General features: G+C 36.9%; 1 protein-coding gene across 3 annotated transcripts in view; it reads left to right on the forward strand.

Moving 5' to 3' along the window:
• Positions 1-21,659, forward strand: part of LOC123525294 (KICSTOR complex protein SZT2-like) — a 255,300-nt gene that overhangs the window by 91,151 nt on the left and 142,490 nt on the right. For all 3 annotated transcript variants that reach the window (XM_053537974.1, XM_053537975.1, XM_053537976.1), the window contains exons 25-30: positions 4,422-4,560; positions 5,689-5,947; positions 7,541-7,760; positions 8,974-9,028; positions 9,427-9,687; positions 16,610-16,823. In XM_053537974.1, coding sequence (XP_053393949.1) covers positions 4,422-4,560; positions 5,689-5,947; positions 7,541-7,760; positions 8,974-9,028; positions 9,427-9,687; positions 16,610-16,823 — 1,148 coding nt within the window. The remainder of the gene's footprint in view (positions 1-4,421; positions 4,561-5,688; positions 5,948-7,540; positions 7,761-8,973; positions 9,029-9,426; positions 9,688-16,609; positions 16,824-21,659) is intronic.

Consider the following 21,659-nt stretch of genomic DNA (forward strand, 5'->3'; position numbering starts at 1 on the left):
CTGCCGGGGATGGAACTCCCGACCTCAGGATTGGAAGGCCAGTGTGCAAACCACTCACATATCCATCCGCCCATACCAAAGACGTGAAAAATGGTACTATTAGCTTCATCGCTTGGCGCTCAGCATTATGAGGGTAGTGCTAGGACTGGTCAGCCTGGTTTCACTATAGTGTGACTGGGTGGGGTATCATGCAAAGTGCCTATATTGTGATATTCCAGTGAGGCAGCACTATGAAATTGGGCATTGTGCTTGCTGCTAAAAGTAGACACCGTCGTTTATGTCTGAAAAATTGTTGAAAAAGGCACACACAGGCACACAGGCACACACTCAAGCACACACTGTCAAAACCTGCATAATGCAAGTTCTGGTCTCGTCCTTTGATCTAATATTTAAAGTCAAAAAGAAATTGTTTCAGAGACCAGAATATGACACTGAGGTCTTATATACCATTCATGCACTTGACATGTTGGCCTCCGATGTCGTTTGGGTACCTTAACACTGGTGTTTCTGATGCCATTTAAAACCCTGACACTGGTTTCACTGATACAGTCTCAGGGTTTGAATTTAGCCGGATTATCTTTGAAATAAGACAATTTTTCTACTTTTGACTTGTGTTTCACTGGAACGGACATATGGTTTGCCCCCAGTCTGTCCATCAGTCACACAAAATAGGAACCTATGATAAATTTTTTAAGTGCAAGATATTTTTTCAGTAGGTGATATTATGCAAAATATGCCCCTTCTTTTATTGTATTGCTATGCAACAAGATTAGTCCTAAAATATGAGAAGAAAGTGGATTCTGCAATAACTTAAAACAGTACGAGTCAAGAGATTTTTTCATAAAACCTGGAACATAGATAGAATGTACAGATCGTTAATTTTATCTCTTTATTCATCAGTTCATCTGTCTGTGTGTCCATCTGTCAGTTGCAAAAGATATACACTCCAACCTGTCTTTAGGAATGGTAAAAATGTCTGCTTAAGGCAGATGGCCACTTATCGGTAGAAATTGTGGTTATTTTATGGGATATATTCGGTAACAGTCATAGCGTTGTGTTATAACAACACTACCACTACTATCATCATCATCATCATTGTCATCATCATTTTACATACACAAATACAAAAGGAAATAGCAAACAGTAACTTTTTATTTGCTCACCTGAGCACGAAGTGCTCATGGTGAGCTGTTGTGATCACGCTGTGTCTGTCGTCCATTGTGTGTCCGTCAAGTCATCTGTCTGTCGTCAACAGTTGTGTTTAAACAAATCTCCTGCAAAACCACTGAATGGATTTTGATGAAACTTGGCCTGGATGCTCTTTGGGTGGACCTCTACCAGAGTTATTCTAATGGTTCCGCCTGGTTGCACATAGGGACTACCAGAGCTAAAAATAGAAAAATCTTCACAAACGACATCTCTTCCTAAACCACTGGTCTGATTTTGAAATAATTTCACACAAATGGTCCTTATGTCACCTTTTACCAAGATTGTTCCAATTATAAAACATGGCCACCAGGTGGCATGGTCACTTTTTCCTATATCTATATACTGGACACTTTAAAAATATTCTTGTGTGCCGTTAGCCCAATTTTAAAATAATTTCTCACAAATGGTCCTTGTGTGACCTTCTACAAATGTTGTTCAATTTTTTTTTGATTTGTTAAAAAACATGGTCACCAGAGGTCGTGGTCACTTTTCATCAACAATTTCTTTAAACAACATCTTCAAAACCATTGAATGGATTTTGATGAAGCTTTACACAGATGATCTCTGGGTTGTTCAAATGGTTCTGGTTCATTGAACATTATGGGTCTTTTTGGTTAGAAAAAGGTTTTTAGCCACCAGACTTTAAAAAGCTTTTTCTCAAGAGCTTTGATATTTGGCATGTGATATAAGGGTTGGACTGTCTAATTATTGCTCTAAAGTCAAAAATGGCCATGCTTCTGTGTGTGACATGTACTTACTATAGGCTTATTTATATATAAGAAACTTTGTAAATCTTCTTCTCTAAATCAATAATACCTAGAGCCTCGATATTTGGCATGTGATATCAGAGTTTTACTGTTTACTACAATTGTTCAATTTATTGCCCTAAGTTCAAAAATGTGTGTGACATGTATATAATATAGGTTAACATAGAAGAAACCTAACTTTGTACTTGTGCCATTACGTTACACAAAAACACTCGAAGCCTTGTCCACAGGTGAGTGCTTTAGGGTCAGTGACCCTCTTGTTACATTATGCATTTAAGTTTTTTCAATAATGATTTTAGTTATTATCATTCAAATATCATTATGACAGTCACTACAACAGTCAAACAAACCCTAAATTCTGGGCAAAAGTCCCAGCTTTTTTCTGGATCAGAGTCCTGATGCTAGGAATAACCTTGCAGTGGCATCCAAACACCAACGATACACTGGATTGTTTATATCACTGTACTCAGTGTCTTTCTTAAGCCGCTTCAGTGATAAATTCCCATTTAATCGGTACTCCTTCATGATTTCTCTTTAATGCTTCCAAACATTTTAGACCTGCTTATGTCCAACACTGATCTCAGCAGCCACAACATGTGAACTTTTTCCAGACTCAAGTTATTTGATACATTTTACACGTTCCTCAAGAGTAAGGTACTTGCAATCATGTTTAGAAGTCATTTTTGTATTCCAACATAAATTCCAACAGTTACATCCGAGGCAGTCAGTAACTTTAACTTTTGATAAGTGATAAAAAACAGCATGTTGAAATTTGATTTTGGATACGATCATCTCAAAAATGCATCTATTAATTATGTAAGATTCCTTAATGAAACGCCTTGGAGTAACTTCAATTGCCGACAAGCTTCTCTGCACTGGCCACTGGCCGCGTTGACCAGGTGACCGTTCAGTCAAGGGCAAATAAAGAATGATTTTCACCAGGGGAGGTGGGGAATTGAAATGACAGTTAAATGAAGGTGACCGCTTATTCAAGGTGATCGTAAGGTCAGTTTGGACTGTATCCTTGGTTATCCTTCAAAGTAAAAGAAATTTATAGATCCTTTGTTATTAACTTTCGAAGTACAAGAAAGTTATTCATCAGACCTGACTTACAGATAGTACATGTAGTTATTTGGGAATATGCAGGTTCTGCATTTAATTTTCAATATGGAAAATATGTTTCCTGTGGCAGCAGATATGAAAAATGCCCCTCATAGTAGGGAACTTTTATTCCTTGGCAATAGACTTGTTTTGCATGTTCTATTTTTGTTTTCTTTTGTTCACTAAAAAGAACAAGCTTGTATTTTGGATCTGCATTGAAGAATTTGTCAAGTCTCAGGAACCCAGATATTGGCATGGTATACTATAGTCTTTCAGATTTGCGTTAAGATAAATGGTGTTCAATTATAGTTTAAAAAAAAAAATGCTGTAAAAATCATCAGTCTTACTGCCCATACTTGCCAACTGCTTAACAGGCAAGTCATGGGGCATTTAGTCAATGTAAACTCCCATTTATTTTTGCCAAGGATTCTGGCAATGACAAAATACACTGCAATGACTGTGATTTGTTAAAGACTTAAGTCTTTGAGTACCTAATCCTGAAACTTCTGATACCAATTAAGCACTTAACACTGGAGACTCTGATATGATTAGGAACTTGACAATGGGGCCTCTGATGTGATTGGAACTTGACATCGGGGCCTCTGATATGATTTGGAACTTAACACTGAAGGCTCTGATATCCTTTGGGAACTTGACAATGGGGCCTCTGATATGATTGGAACTTGACATCTGGGCCTCTGATATGATTGGGAACTTGACACTGAAGGCTCTGATATCATTTGGGAACTTGACACTGGGGCCTCTGATATGATTGGGAACTTGACACCAGTGTCTCGGATATGATTGGGAACTTGGCTGCAGGATCTCTGATATGATTGGGAACTTGATACTGGGGTATCTTATATGATTGGGAAGTTGACACTGGAGCCTCTGATATGATTTGGATTGGGACTTTGATACTTGGGCCTCCGGTATCATTGGGAACTTGACACTGGGACCTCTAATATAATTGGGAACTTGACATTGGGGCTTATGATACCATTTGAATATTTGACCTAGAAGTCTGTGATGCCATTTGAATATTAGACCCTGAGGCCTGTGATGCCATTTGACATAGGTGCCAGTGATGCAGTTTGGGTACTTGACATTAGGACTCTAATTCAGTTTGGATACTTTATACAAGGGCCTGTTACACCATTCTGGTACATGACTCTTGGTTTGTTTTTTTAGGAAAACTGCAGGATTTGGAAGAAATTTTCTCAGTAAAACATCCTGTAAATTTTTGTAGAAGAAAAATGTCATAATTGTACAAATTCTTCCCTTGTTTATTATATTCTGTAATGTGACAGGATTTCAGTGACAAATGCTCATTGATTTTACCAGGATGAAGAAGAGCCACCTTGGAGGTCAAGTTGGAGGTCACAGGAGAGAAGGTCAACAGAGGGGTCAACTGATGGAGGAGAAAATCTATGGCAACAATGTTCCTCATTGTCAGAAATGTTTTATAATTGCTTTGTAAAGGGTATGTTATGGTATTCTTTCAAATGATTTACTTGAAGGATATGTAATAAACTATCTTGAAGGGTATATAATATACTAATTTGAAAGATATGTTGACATTCCAAACGTATAAGGTTATATCTGTTATCTCTCATTCCTTCCAAACTCAAGGATGGAGCACATTTTGGTTTCAAACATGACACATTATGATAATAGTTACCTGCTTAACCAGTACTAGCATGGTCTTTGATCTAAACAATATTGTGAAACTCATCTCTTAACAGCTTCATACAAGAAGTCTTTGACAACCTTGAAAGAGGTAACAAGCAGATGTTATTATGGATTTTAGTTAGGCATTTGACAGAGTTGATCACAGTTAACTAATACACAAACTTGAACAGCTGGGAGTCGACCCTTTGGCATCATGGTGAATTAAATAATACCTAAAAGACCACATTCAACAAATTGTTGTAGACAGGTGCCCTTCAGATAGTCTGCCTGTCCTATCTGGAGTTCCACAATGTCAGTTCCATGACAGTCTTTTTCTATGGCTTCCTCACATGAAGAATTCAAAGCCCCGAGTGAGGCTCAAACCCATTGATGAGGACAAGTGATTTGAAGCCAGCGACCTTAACCACTCGGCCACGGAGGTCCCTAGCAATGAATTAAAAGCACAGGTGCTGCTAAATACCTTGGGGTGACAATCTCTAAAGATCTGAACTGGTCAGCCCATATCAACAATATTACATCCAAAGCAAATACATTTTGTATCTCTCTCTGTTGAAATGACAACACAAGCAGTTAGGAAATAAAAACAAAGGCTTATAATATCTATGTCTGCGCCCAAATTAGCTAACAAAATTTAAATGGTTCACAGGGTATGCAGCACACAATGTAAGTACCGTATTTTCCCGAATATACGCCCCCGGGGGCGTTACATTTTCCAAAGAGGTAAAAAAATAAAAAATGAAAATTTTTACAAAACTTAAAAACATCGTTCAAACCAACTGTAAAGTGTTTCTGTGTTGTTTAATTCCCCCAAAACGTAATTATTTGGCATCCAATTTAATGCAGTGTGTCAAAATATAAACATTAACTTGTAGACTTCAACAAACTGTTTTGTTTAGTCAAAGTTTGGTCTTGTTTTCAGGTGTGTTTCAGAGTTTGCAGAAGACTTTTTCACTGGACAGTCAAGATATTGATGCAGCCATCAATAATATCTGTGAGGAGGCCCTTCCCTTGGAGAGTAACATGACGACATTCCTTCATGCTTCGTGTTGCCACTTTCAGCACCTTGTTAATGAGGCGAGGAAAGACCAGGAGAGGCTTAGTGATCAAAATTCTACTGGGATAGAAGATATGAAAGCACCATCTGTCAGGTTTATGGATATACTTGACGATACAGATGGGTTTGTATTCTGTATTTTTGATTTTACAGCTTACAGTCGTCCAGATATGTTTATCTCTGCAATATATATGAATCAGAACAAAGTTAGGGAACTGATAGGTAAAACATTTTGTAAAACATTTCAAGCACTGAAGTTCAGCTCACAAATATTTGGCATTGATATTTGAAAAAATAATTTCAACTTCACCAAAGTCTGATACTTAATTTAGTCTTGGTTAGTAATTAGCTAGAATCAAGCCAAATATTAAAGTCAACTGTAAGCTATGTTAAATAGCAACTGTTACCTTAACTAAAAGAAGCAGTCTTTGTTAAAATGAACTTGGGGCTTTTTAAGTTAAACGAAAGAAGGGAAATGAAAATTAGAATTAATTATATACTTTTATTAGCTCGACTATTCGAAGAATAGTCTAGCTATTCTACTCACCCTGGCGTCGGCGTCGGTGTCACACCTTGGTTAAGTTTTTGCATGCAAGTACATACAGCCATCAGTTAAAGGCATATAGCTTTGAAACTTATTTTTTCTTTTTCTAGGTCAATTACCAACCTCTCTGGGTCAAGTCCCATAACTCTGACATGTATTTTGAGCAAATTATGCCCCCTTTTGGACTTAGAAAATTTTGGTTAAAGTTTTACATGCAAGTTACTATCTCCAAAACTAATGCAGATATTGATTTGAAACTTCACATGTGTCTTCAGGGTTATAAATCTAGTTGATAGCAGCAAGTCCCATAACCCTGACCTTCATTTTGGCCAAATTATGCCCCCTTTTGGACTTAGAAAATTCTGGTTAAAGTATTGCGTGCAAGTACATACAGCTATTTCTAAAAGGCATATAGATTTGAAACTTATTTTTTTTTTTCTAGATCAATTACCAACCTCACTGGGTCAAGTCCCATAACTCTGACATGTTTTTTGAGCAAATTATGCCCCCTTTTAGACTTAGAAAATTTTGGTTAAAGTTTTACATGCAAGTTATTATCTCCAAAACTAATGCAGATATTGATTTGAAACTGCACATGTGTCTTCGGGGTTATAAAACTAGTTGATAGCAGCAAGTCCCATAACTCTGACCTTCATTTTGGCCAAATTATTTCCCCTTTTGGACTTAGCAAATTCTGGTTAAAGTTTTGCGTGCAAGTACATACAGCTATTACTAAAAGGCATATAGATTTGAAACTTATTTTTTCTTTTTCTAGATCAATTACTAACCTCACTGGATCAAGTCCCTTAACTCTGGCATGTATTTTGGGCAAATTATGCCCCCTTTTGGACTTTGAAAATTCTGGTTAAAGTTTTACATGCAAGTTTCTATCTCCAAAACTAATGCAGATATTGAATTGAAACTTCACATGTGCCTTCGGGGTTATAAAACTAGTTGATAGCAGCAAGTCCCATAACTGATATGCATTTTGGTCAAATTATTCCCCCTTTTGAACTTAAACATCTTTTGATATTTAACCTTTTTGGGTAATATTTTCCTGATTCTGGGACAATATTTCGAATAGTCGAGCTTGGCTGTCTTACGGACAGCTCTTGTTGAAGAGATGTTATACTTCAGCTTGTGCAGAATTTATGATATCAAATTTTTTTACAGTGAAATGCAAAGTAAAATAGCAAAAATACCATCTGTGCTTGAGCTGCCTAAAGTGACCTTGACCTTTGACTTATCACTACTTCACCTTGACCTTCCATGTGAACCCTTGAAGGATCTTCACCAGTTAATCAAGGATAAGTTCCTGGATATTGTACAGAAATGGTTCAGGCAGGTTCCATCTAGTCCAGACTACTATTTTTATTGTCCAGATACTGCTCAGGTAAGTTAGTCTTGACTACTATTTCTGTCATCCAGAATCTCCCTTGTAAATTCCTTGATGCTGTACACAGCTGGTTGAAACAGTTTTCCACTAGGCCAGACTGCTATTTCTCTGTTGTTCAGAAGCTGCACAGGTAAGTTCCTGGATGCTGTACAGAAATGGTTGAGACAAGTTCCATCTAGTCCAGAGTGCTGTTTCTCTATTGTCCAGAAGCTGCACAGGTAAGTTTCTTGATGCTGTAAATAAATTGTTGAGACAGGTTCCATCTAGTCCAGACTAGTATTTTTCTAGTGTCCAGAAGCTGCCCAGGTAAGTTTCTTGATGCTTTACAATTGTTGAGACAGGTTCTGTCTAGTCCAGAGTGCTATTTCTCTATTGTCCAGAAGCTGCCCAGGTTTCTTGATGCTGTAAAGAAATGGTAGAGACAGGTTCCATCTAGTCCAGAGTGCTATTTCTCTATTGTCCAGAAGCTGCCAAGGTAAGTTTCTTGCTGCTGTCCAGAAATGGTTGAGACAGGTTCCATCTAGTCCAGACTGCTATTTCTCTATTGTCCAGAAGCTGCCCAGGTAAGTTTCTTGCTGCTGTACAGAAATGGTTGAGACAGGTTCCATCTAGTTCAGACTGCTATTTCTCTATTGTCCAGAAGCTGCCAAGGTAAGTTTCTTGCTGCTGTACAGAAATGGTTGAGACAGGTTCCATCTAGTCCAGACTGCTATTTCTCTATTGTCCAGAAGCTGCACAGGTAAGTTTCTTGATGCTGTACAGAAATGTTTGAGACAGGTTCCCTCTAGTCCAGACTGCTATTTCTCTATTGTCCAGAAGCTGCCCAGGTAGGTTTCTTGATGCTGTACAGAAATGATTTAGAAAGGTTTCTTCTAGTTCACACTACAGTTCAACTGGAAAATATTATCATATTTATGATTGTGCTATCCTTTCTAAACACTAGATTTCTCAGCATATCTGTTCTGAAAAGTTCTGTTATGTCATATAAAACTAAACAACCACAAAACTATCTGTGTATAAATATCTGCATAATTTTATATTCTAAAAAGCATTAGTCATGCTATAGTAATTAGATATGAAATAGATCAAATGTAGCTTTATTTTCTCATACACATTAAAATACCTGGTTTACCATTTTCCAAATCTAATTTTTGAAATTTTCATGTTGATCTGGAGGAATGTCCCTTTAATAGTGATATTTAAATTTTAGAGTGAAGGAGAACTTTCAGATGAAAGAGAGACAACTGCTTCAGATGCTGCACATGGTAATCTTGTTTTAGTATTCTCTTTGTACCTAAGGGGGCTTGTATGCACATTAGAGGTGCACTAAATCTTTTGTAGAAAATTATAGGTATCTGAAATGCAAGAAAATCAGACAGATGGGGGTTAGAGTGCAAATTTGAAATCACGTAGAGGTCTAAGAAATACAAGATAGCCACAGTTGCACAATTTAAGTCTATATATTCTATATATTTGTCATTGCTTTACACACTAAGTTCATTGCTTGCACAAGTGAGTCCAGTTGACCAGTATATAAAGATGACCAGCATATCCATTATAAAGCTTATTTACTTTTTGAAAATATCATACAGCACAGGAAACTATCACTTCTTTAATGTAACAACAGATGTTTAAAAGTTAAGATAATAAACACATTTTATAGGAGCTTCAGCTGGCACAATGCCAGAATCTGATGGTAACATGGGTATGGATACACTTGGTCTGGCAGTAAAGAGCGATAGAATCTCGTGCACCTCTGTCCTGGACTCCGAGGAATCAATGGAGGACGATGTCATCCTTGACCTTGACATTACCCGCGATGATAGGAGTGACCAGTCACCATTATTTATAAACTTTACATGCACAGTGAAAAGTCGTCTGCAGCAGTACAGTTTGTCCCTCCGGAACATTGCTGTTTGTATTGGTATGTAAGAGGTTTCTGCTCTTTACACCTTACATACTGTGGAAACACCTTACATACTGTGGAAACACCTTACATACTGTGAAAACTGATAATTTTGTACGAAATTTCTTGTTTTTATCAAAAATGGCTATTTTGTGGCATTTGAATTTGTGGATTTCAGCATATTTATAAAGATGAGATGAATGGATTGTTTAATTGTTTAGTGGGACTTGATTTCATGCAACCATGAAATCCACAAAAATGATTCCCCCACAGATATTAAAGATTTCATAGTACTCGGATTCTGCAGCTTGTGTTGCAGTTGGCGGTTTCAAGATTAAAGTACTTATCAACTAAAACTGAACTTCAAAGTTGTATCAGATTGGGTTATATGAAATCTGTCAATCCTGTCCACTGTACACAGTAGATAGAGAACCAGACTGCAGTGGTAGTGAGTTTGATCCCCAGACAAAGTCAATCTTCATTATAACAAAAAACATTTACCATCAGCCTCTATTAGCTCACCTGCGCAATGCTCAGTTGAGTTATTGTGATCACTCGATGTCCGGTTTCTGTCGTCTGTCAACATTTAGCTTGTATATGTGATAGAGGCTGTATTTTTCAACTGATCTTCATGAACTTTTGTCAGAATGATTACCTTGATGAAATCATGTTCGAAAATGGGTCATCTGGGACTAAAAAACTAGGTCACTAGGTCAAATCAAAGAAAAACCTTGTGTATGCGATAGAGGCTGTATTTTTCAATCAATCTTCATGAATTTTGGTCATAATGATTACCTTGATGAAATCTAGGCCAAGTTCTAAAATGGGTCATCTGGTATCAAAAACTAGGTCACTAGGTCAAACCTTGTGTATGCGATAGAGGCTGTATTTTTCAACTGATCTTAATGAAATTTAGTCAGAATGATTACCTTGATGAAATTTAGATCAGTTTCGAATATTGGTCATTTGGGATCAAAAGCTAGGTCACTAGGTCAAATCAAAGAAAAACCTTGTGTATGCAATAGGGACTGCATTTTGCACTGGATCTTCATGAAATTAAGTCAGAATGGTTGCCTTGATGAAATCGAGGTCATGTTTGAATATGGGTAATCTTTGGTCCAAAACTAGTTCTCTAGGTCAAATCAATTAAAAATTTTACGTATGCAACAGGGACTGCATTTTACACATGATCATCATGAAATTTGATCAGAATGTTTGTCTAGATGAAATCTAGGTCAGGTTCGTATATGGGTCATCTGGGGTCAAAAACTAGGTCACCTGGTCAAATCAAAGAAAAACCTTTTGTATGCAATAAGGGGCTGCATTTTACACTGGATATTCATAAAATTTAGTCAGAATGGCTGCCTTGATGTAATCTAGGTCACGTGTGGCCAAAAAACTAGGTCATTAGGTCAAATCAAAGAAAATACTTTTTTGAGACCACATTTTTTGACCCCCCGACAACAAAGTTGTAAGGGGGCATATACTGGTTTCAGGTTGTCTGTCTGTCCGTCTGTCTGTCTGTCTGTAGACACAATCTTGTGCGCACCATCTCTCCTCATCCCCTTGAGTAGTTGTGCATGGGGCATGTTAGGTTCTTTCAGAAAAAAAATTTGCAGAGTTATGGGACTTTGTTTTTTGTTACTGTACTATATACATAGACACAATCTTGTACGCACCATCTCTCCTCATCCCCTTGACACAATTTAATGAAACTTCACACACGTGATCAGTAACAACAGTAGTTGTGCATGGGGCATGTTAAGTTCTTTCAACAACAAAAATTGCAGAGTTATGGGACTTTGTTTCTTGTTAACATACTGTGTACATACAGTCTGCATATGCAATCTTGTGCGCGCCTAATCTTCAAAACCCGTGCACACAATTTAATGAAACTTCACAAGTGATCAGTACCAACCCTAGTTGTGCATGGTGCATGTTATGTTCTTTTAGATAAATATTCTGCATAGTTATGAGACTTTGTTTTTTGTTACTATACTGTATACATACAGTCTATATACATACAGTCCACATAATTATGCAGTCTTGTGTGCGTCAAATTGCAATGTACTGTGTCAGTGCATGCGGGGGGGGGTACATTCATCACCTTTAATGATAGCTCTAGTTGCTCCAATCTTAATGAAAATGAAAACAGATTTCAGTACTTATCTTGAAGAATCTTTACCATGACCTTGTCTCCTATTTTTATGCCCCCGAAGGGAGGCATATTAGTTTTCAACTGTCCGTTCGTTAGTCACAACGTTAACTTTTTGCATGAAGACACTTTACTCGTGAACCACTGCACCCAGGACCTTCAAACTTCACGTGCTGATAGTACCCATTGAGTACACGACCCCTACTGACTTTGGGGTCACCAAGTCAAAGGTCAAGGTCACAGGGGCCAACATTAACTTTATGCATGAGGGCACTTTACTCGCGAACCACTGCACCCAGGACCTTCAAACTTCACATGCTGATAATACTTATTTAGTACATGACCCCTACTGACTTTGGGGTCATAAGGTCAAAGGTCAAGGTCACAGGGGCCAATGTTAACTTTTTGCATGAAAGCACTTTACTAGCGAACCACTGCACCCAGGATCTTCAAACTTCACATGCTGATAGTACTTATTAAGTACACGACCCCTACTGACTTTGGGGTCACCATGTCAAAGGTCAAGGCGCTGTGGGGGCATTTGTCACCATTAGTGACAGCTCTTGTTTGTTTGTTTTTTAAGCATTAGCAAAGAAATTTGTTCAACCAAGCAATTAAACTCAGGTGAGCGATATAGAGCCATCACGGCCCTCTTGTGCAAAAATGGGAGGGCAATATAGAAATGCATTCAGTACATCAGTCTGTCTAGGTTCCCCTGTCTGGCACGTTTTTTTTATGTCCCCACATATTTGTGGAGGGGCATACAGCATTGCTGCTGCTCTTTGGCCATCCCAGAATCTTGTGTCCATCTCCTCCCACACCATTAGCCTGATTTACTTTAAACTTTCACAGATGAATAAGCTTGTTGTGCAGATGACCATAAAGGAAGGATTTTTTTCTGTGACTATATGTATCACAGATATGGCCCTGTGATAGTTTTTTCTATGTGGAATATAGAGAAAAATCTAGTGTGTCCAACTTCTCCCACACTATTTGCCTGATTTGCTTCAACCTTTCACAGATGAACAAGCTGGATGTGCAGATGACTGTAAAGAAAGGATTTTTTTCTGTGAATAATATTACTGGAGTTATGGCCCTTTGATAGTTTTTGCTATATAGAGGACGGCACAGTATGTGGAAGCATCCGTGTCCTATGAACTTAATTCTAATTTTGTGCGAACAATAACTTATCATCATATGACAGGAACCATGCATAACCCAGATCACTAGATCAAAGTTCAAGGTCACACTTTGAGGTCACACCATATCTTAAATACCACTAGAAGGATTTTCATAAAACTGGCATCATAATTTTGTTAACCTTACAAAGACTACTTGCAAAGACAAGGTCACTAGATCAAAGGTCAAGGTCACACTTGATGGTCAAAAGTCATGATCAAACATGTAATATTCCATATAGCAAAGGAGTGTCTTTGGATATTACAGTTTCAGTGATAGCTCTAGTTATTACATAACTCCTTAATATATAAATCACCAATCCATAGTTTGTGCTATATAATCAGTCTAAATTCAACACATGTTCGCTGCGCTTAAGTCAAAGCTTCAAAGGTAAATCTTTGAACATTTTTTTTATGTCAATGTAATAAAATACATATTAAGGTAGTTCTGCACATTAGGATGGAAAATTTTTCTACAATGTAGAATTTGATTAAACTCTGATTTTTCAAAACTTCAGAATATACTAAGAAAATGCAGCAAATAAAAAAGATAGGTTCGTGTGCTTGATTTTTAGCTCTTGTGATCGCTCGATGTCAGGTGTCCGTTGTCTGTCTGTCTGTCATCTGTCTGTCTGTCAACATTTAGCTTGTTTATGCGATAGAGTCTGTATTTTTCAACTGATCTTCATGAAATTTTGTCAGAATGATTACCTTGATGAAATCTAAGCCAAGTTTGAAAATGGGTCATTTTGAGTCAAAAACTAGGTCACTAGGTCAAATCTAAGAAAAACCTTGTGTATGCAATAGAGGCTGTATTTTTCAATTGATCTTCATTAAATTTGTTCAGAATGATTGCCTTGATGAAATCTAGGTCAAGTTTAAATATGGGTCATCTGGGATCAAAAACTAGGTTACTAGGTCAAATCAAAGAAAAACCTTGTGTATGCGATAGAGGCTGTATTTTTCAATTGATTTTCATGAAATTCAGTCAGAATGATTTTCTTGATAAAATCTAGGTCGAGTTTGAATATGGGTCATTTAGGGTCAAAAAATAGGTCACTAGGTCAAATCAAAGAAAACCCTTTTGTATGCAATAGAGGCTGTATTTTTCAATCGATCTTCATGAAATTTGGTAGAGTGATTGCTTTTATGACATCTAGGTCAGGTTTGAATATGGGTCATCAGGGGTCAAAAACTAGGTCACTAGGTCAAATCAAAGAAAAAACTTGTGTCTGCGATAGAGACTGTATTTTTTCAGTTGATATTCATGAAATTTGGTGGGAATGATTGCCTTGATAAAATCTAGGTCAAGTTCAAATATGGGCCATCTGGGGTCAGAAAATAGGTCACTAGGTCAAATATAAGGAAAACATTGTGTATGCGATGGAAGCTGTATTTTTCAATTGATCTTCATAAAGTTATGTCAGAATGATTGCTTTGATGAAATCAAGGTCTAGTTTAAATATGGGTCATCTGAGGTCAAAAGTAGGTCAAATCAAAGAAAAACCTTGTGTATGCGATAGAGACTGTATTTTTATGCCCCCGAAGGGAGGCATATAGTTTTTGAACCGTCTGTCAGTCTGTCATTCTGTCAGTCTGTCGGTCTGTCTGCAATTTTCGTGTCCGGTCCATATCTTTGTCATTGATGGATGGATTTTCAAATAACTTGGCATGAATGTGTACCACAGTAAGACGACGTGTCGTGCGCAAGACCCAGGTCCGAAGCTCAAAGGTCAAGGTCACACTTAGACGTTAAAGGTCATTTTTCATGATAGTGCATTCGTGTCCGGTCCATATCTTTGTCATCGATGGATGGATTTTCAAATAACTTGGCATGAATGTGTACCACAGTAAGACGACGTGTCGCGCGCAAGACCCAGGTCCGTAGCTCAAAGGTCAAGGTCACACTTAGACGTTAAAGGTCATTTTTCATGATAGTGCATTTGTGTCCGGTCCATATCTTTGTCATCCATGGATGGATTTTCAAATAACTTGGCATGAATGTGTACCACAGTAAGACAACGTGTCACGCGTAAGACCCAGGTCCGTAGCTCAAAGGTCAAGGTCACACTTAGACGTTAAAGGTCATATTTCATGATAGTGCATTGATGGGCGTGTCCAGTCCATATCTTTGTCATTCATGCATGGATTTTAAAATTATTGGGCATGAATGTGTGCCACAGTAAGATGACGTGTCGCGCGCAAGACCCAGGTCCGTAGGTCAAAGGTCCTAAACTCTAACATCGGCCATAACTATTCATTCAAAGTGCAATCGGGGGCATGTGTCATCCTATGGAGACAGCTCTTGCTCAGTTTGTCTTCATGAAATTTGGTCAGAATCACTTGGTCAAACATGTTTACAGTGTTATGGTGTTTTTCTCAGGTGAGCGACCTAGGGCCATCTTTGCCCTCTTGTTTGCTAGACTTATTTGAAATATTACGATCTCACGCAAGTTTTCATAATGGGAGTCTATTGGAAAATCGCAACTTTCATAACATTTTCGCGAATAGAAAAATTTCTACGATGTAGATTTTAATGAAACTTCTCACAGTTGTAAATAAATATATGTTCTATAATATGGTGAAATAAAATGTATTGGTCTGTGTGCTTATTTTTGAGATATTTGGCTATGATTAAAGTGAACCGCCTATTTCAAGCTAATTTTAAGACATTATTTGGAATTATTTAAGGTGTCAGATGTTTTAATATCATATTTTAACTTTAGAAAGATAGTAACAGTGCCATGTTAATAAATTTACTCACTGATTGCCATCAATTCATAAAATGATTTTCGTTTCCATACGCCAAATCCAGGCATTATTCTACGTTTTCCGGATAAATGACGTTACGCCATGACTTCCGGTTTATCAAACATGCAGAACTACCTTAAAGCTATTCAGTAAGTTCATACTGTATCTTGATTAATTTTCCAATTATCTCTCTTTTTAAAGTTAGTTTTTGTCTGGACGATGATTTTCATACCACTGAATAGAATGAAATGAATCTTGCTATATTGATAGATTGCAATGGGAAAAGGTGTAGTGCAAGAACCATAAGTCTGTCTTGAAAAGATTTTGAATGTTCTCCCTTATTGTACCTAAATATTTCTCCAGGGAGTAAATTAGTATATTGAGTGATAGAAATGAATGAATGTGCACAACCATGACTTCAACATCCTTCAGTACTGCTTTATCCCCTTTCCACTATAAACATTGTGGTATGGCCGTCTCTCAGACAGATCTTGTTCATGTGGAGAAGATGCTGGTTATATTGGAGAACAAATAACAAATACAGAATCCAGGAACACTGATTAAATGTAAATTAGATCTATAGCATAATGTGAAACTGTTGTAAATTGATGCAATTTTAGTAACTTTTAAAACTGTAAGCCTTGGAGAGGACACAAAATAAACCTATTTGACATTTACCTGCCAAGAAAGATAATATATTAACTGTTACCTAACAGAATGTCCATTGAATAATGATGTTAAAACTATAACAAACAAACAAAACATTACAATTGAAATAAGAAATAAAACTATAAATGTATGTGATGGCACACTGTTCAGCAACTTTTGTTCAAGTCTGAATTATTTGTTATTTTAGGAGAGCTTTCAACAACATTGGAAAAATTCTCAGAGGTTGAACTCAGTGACCTGAAGATCACATTTGACCTGAACTGTTTGACCTTGCCAGGTGACCTTGAGATAGCATCACCAAGGAAACCATCTATGTTGAGAATGTTATCATACTCCAGTGCTAATATAGGATCATCTTCAGGCTCAGATCTTGAAGAGAGGGGCAGCAATGTATCAACAGTGTAAGTTATATAGTACACTTGCCAAGTTTCTAAATTTCAATTAAGGGAGTTTTGTAAATTGACATACAACATTGTTGTAGAATGCAGTATCACATTTAAAGTAAAGACCTTCCAGATTACTTTGATTTTTGTCGAGCCAGCTTGCCGAAGCGAAGACATAGTTGTCCAAATGGCTGTTTGATGTATGTGCCTGTGTCGTGTGTTGTGCATGTGTCTGTCCGGATTTGTTTGCCTGGACCATAACTTTGGAGCAGTCTTGTTTATATTTGGCATGAATGTTAACCTTAGTAAGACGGAGTGTCTTGCGCAAACCCCAGGTTCCTATCTCAAAGATTAAGGTCACAGTCGGAGGTCAAAGGTCATGTGAGATCTTGTCCAACCTATAACTGACATGCATTGAGGAATTTTGTTTATATTTGGCATGAATGTTTAACTCAGACAGAGTGTCTTGTGCAAACTTCAGGTTCCTATCTTAAAGCTCAAGGTCACAGTTAGGGGTCAAATGTCATTTTAGAGCTTGTCCAGGCCATAACTTTGATAAGTATGGAGCAATCTTTTTTTCTTGGGCGTAAATGTTCACCTCTATGAGATGTGGGGCGTGCGCAAACCTCGGGTCCCTATCTCAAAGGTCAAGTTCACGCTTGGGGGTCAAAGGTCATTTTAGAGCTTGTCCGGGCTGTTTGCCATGCATAAAGCAATCTTTTTTTTATTTGGCATAAATGTTTGCCTCAATGAGACAGAGTGTCGCATGCAACTCCCAGTCCTTTCGACAGCTGGCAGGCTCGACATGTTGCCCGTGAGCATCTAGTTTAAATCTTCTATAATTGGGTATTAAGGCAAAACAGTTTTGGATTAAGAAATGGTTTAAAATTTAAACACTGTCTCTTGACCAGGTGTTGTCTTTCTATGATAGAATCCAGGAAAGCCTCAGTGTTTAAACTAAAATTATTCAAAAATAGTTTACTTGCAAAACACACCTACTCCTACATACACAGATATGTTACAAATTGCTCTCGGTATGTATTCATTCAGACATAAACATATTGGTGACATGTGTACAACTTTCAGAAAATGGGTAGATAACAGAAAATTATTCTGCTTGGCTTTATAGTCTGTTTGTTTTTAAGGTCTGAGTGCTAACCTCTGATACTGACAGTAAAATGGGTGTGATGGAAGTACTGAAACTTTCCTTACCAAAATGCATCAGATATGCCCTAACCTTTCTAATTTTTGCTAACTTACTGTCAAATATAATAACCTCTAAAAATTGCTTTGTGAATCTTCTCAAAACAAATGGATTGAGGTCACATAATATTGTAGTTTTTGAGCCAATTTTATTATATACCTACTCGAATAGATATTCTGTAAAAACAATTATGTATTTCACAAATAAATACAAACTGAAAGAATGAAAATCTGTATTGCACCAGTTGGAAATTTGATTCCATGTTTTATGCCATTGAAATTCATGATTCAGTAAATGAGCCGTGCCATGAGAAAACCAACATAGTGGGTTTGCGACCAGCATGGATCCAGACCAGCCTGCGCATCCGCGCAGTCTGGTCAGGCTCCATGCTGTTCGCTTTTAAAGTCTATTGGAATTGGAGAAACTGTTAGCGAACAGCATTGATCCTGACCAGACTGCGTGGATGCGCAGGCTGGTCTGGATCCATGCTGGTCGCAAACCCACTATGTTGGTTTTCTCATGGCACGGCTCAAATAGTCTATAGTAAGAGGAGTTTATTATCTTATTTTGAAAGAGTAGGTGGACTTACATGATAAAATTATTACTGTAACAACAGCTTAATCTTGGACGTTTTCAGCTCATTTTGATTTTACAAGGTTAGTTTGCACATGGGCCTGCAATCCAGCCTCAGCCTAAATATGACATGTAAGATCAAGCTTTTGTTATTGTAACCAATTTATATAACTGTTATACTGTTAAAAACAATTAAATGAGCAAAGTTACTAACTGTTAATGCACATGGAGTCATATTCAGCATATAAATACATATTACAGTCTTCCTTGTGAAACACTTGACTGCCTAGTAGTTATTGTTTGAAACAAGAAGTGGACAGTAAGCTTGGCTTGCAGCTTGATATCATTCTTTTATGATTCATATGCTGGTGAAGGTGCCACTGTTTTAACTAACAACAACATTGATTGATCCTGTAATATCATTTTCAGTGTGAGAAAAGAACAACATAATATTACATGTATGCATGTATGTAGAATACTAATTATGATGATAGTATTCAGTTATTTCATAGGTATTTTTGAAATAGTTGAAAACTGTTTCCTGAAGTAATGGGATGATGGGCAGAGGGCAACAGTTATAAATGTTGTCAGTAACACAGAAGGACATAAGTTTGACAAAAACACCCATGAAATAGTTGTCAGTAACACAGAAGGACATAAGTTTGACAAAATCACCCATGAAATAGTTGTCAGTAACACAGAAGGACATAAGTTTGACAAAAACACCCATGAAATAGTTGTCAGTAACACAGAAGGACGTAAGTTTGACAAAAACACCCATGAAATAGTTGTCAGTAACACAGAATGACATAAGTTTGACAAAAACACCCATGGAATGTTGTCAATAACACAGAAGGACATAAGTTTGACAAAAACACCCATGGAATGTTGTCAATAACACAGAAGGACATAAGTTTGACAAAAACACCCATGAAATGTTGTCAATAACACAGAAGGACATAAGTTTGACAAAAACACCCATGAAATAGTTGTCAGTAACACAGAAGGACATAAGTTTGACAAAAACACCCATGGAATGTTGTCAATAACACAGAAGGACATAAGTTTGACAAAAACACCCATGAAATAGTTGTCATTAACGCAGAAGGACATAAGTTTGACAAAAACACCCATGAAATGTTGTCAATAACACAGAAGGACATAAGTTTGACAAAAACACCCATGAAATGTTGTCAGTAACACAGAAGGACATAAGTTTGACAAAAACACCCATGAAATAGTTGTCAGTAACACTGAAGGACATAAGTTTGACAAAAACACCCATGAAATGTTGTCAATAACACAGAAGGACATAAGTTTGACAAAAACACCCATGAAATGTTGTCAATAACACAGAAGGACATAAAACACCCATGAAATGTTGTCAATAACACAGAAGGACATAAGTTTGACAAAAACACCCATGAAATAGTTGTTTCATTACCTTGATCACTTCTTCATTAAAATATCCAGTAAGAGAATATTAGGTTACTGTCTTTCTTAACTTAAGTTTATCCACCGAGTTGGAGAAAGGTTTATCCACCCCAAGGCTTGCCAGGGGGATAAACCTTCTGGAGACGATGTGGATAAACATAAGTTAAGAAAGACAGTAACCTAATATCCTATTTATCCTGCAGCCAATAAAATCTGTGTATAACATGATATTTGCTTAAAAAATGTTTTTCGATACAAAAATAATCCACACAGATTTTTACTCAGTTGTAATTTCCTACGCCCTTGCTTGATTCAGTTATACAGGATTCCTTACAATAAAACATTACGAGTATTCCTTACCTCATACTTTGCATTCTGTGTAATATAAATCATCGGTGCTAACTGGGCATTCGTGTACAAAACAAGCAGAGTGATTTTAACTCAGATCAAATGCCCGCAGTCTATACCTTAAATTTATTCCATTTCCATGCAAGACATAGCGAGGAAAATGAAATTCCTTCTACCATGAATGTGTTACATTCAATAATTACAATAAGTGATTGCTTAAATCTGGTTATTTCTGTTAATTTGTAACTAGAAATGAGTAAACTCCACAATACACAAAGTCAGGGTTGATTCACCCAGACTTTAAAAGCTGTCACTGTACCATTCTGTATTGAGGTATACTAGGATAGAGTCAACTAATTTTTTATTTTTTTACCATGGCTGTCCTCATAAAATGATGAAATGTTTGAGCATCGAACTCTTGGCCCATTTTACACTGCCTATAGTGCATATACATGAAAAAAGTAGTCTGTCAGTTGTATTGACGGTATAAACCTATTGACTGAATAAATTTACGTGGCAGGCAGATATCAGCCTGATAAATGCATAGTGGTAGGATAAATGAGATTTAACTTTAAAAGAAAACTGCTGTTGACATGCCAAGTACCACTTCCAAACACTGACCATGTTTGTTTCATTTATCACTTGCCAAGAGATGTTGTACGATGTCTTGAAACAGTCCTTAAACATTTAATCACAGATGTCCTGAAACAGTTAATCACAGATGTCCTGAACCAGTTAATTACAGATGTCCTTAAACAGTAAATCACAGATGTCCTGAAACAGTTAATCACAGATGTCCTTGAACAGTTAATTACAGATGTCCTTAAAACAGTTAATCACAGATGTCCTGGAACAGTTAATCACAGATGCCATGAAACAGTTAATTACAGATGTCCTTAAACAGTTAATTACAGATGTCCTGAAACAGTTAAGCACAGATGGCATGAAACAGTTAGTCATCAAAGATGAAAACAGTTAAATAACTGATACACTTATAAGATGTCAAAAATGACCAATAACCAATAAAGTTTTGTATCTGTAGAGCTTAGTTATGAATATTTATAGAGCATTAGGTAAAAATATCTGTAGAGCATTACCCGGTATATAATAATACCTAAAAGAATGAGGTAATAATATCTTTAGAGTGTAAATAATAATATCTATAGGGGATTACGTAATAATATCTATAGAAAATTAGTTAATGATATCTATAGAGCATTAGGATAATAATATTTATAGAGCATAAGGGTAATAATATCTATAGAGTATTATGTAATCATGTCTATAGAACATTA

This window comes from Mercenaria mercenaria, chromosome 3, assembly GCF_021730395.1.
Source record: "Mercenaria mercenaria strain notata chromosome 3, MADL_Memer_1, whole genome shotgun sequence".
Taxonomy (NCBI): Eukaryota; Metazoa; Mollusca; class Bivalvia; order Venerida; family Veneridae; genus Mercenaria; species Mercenaria mercenaria.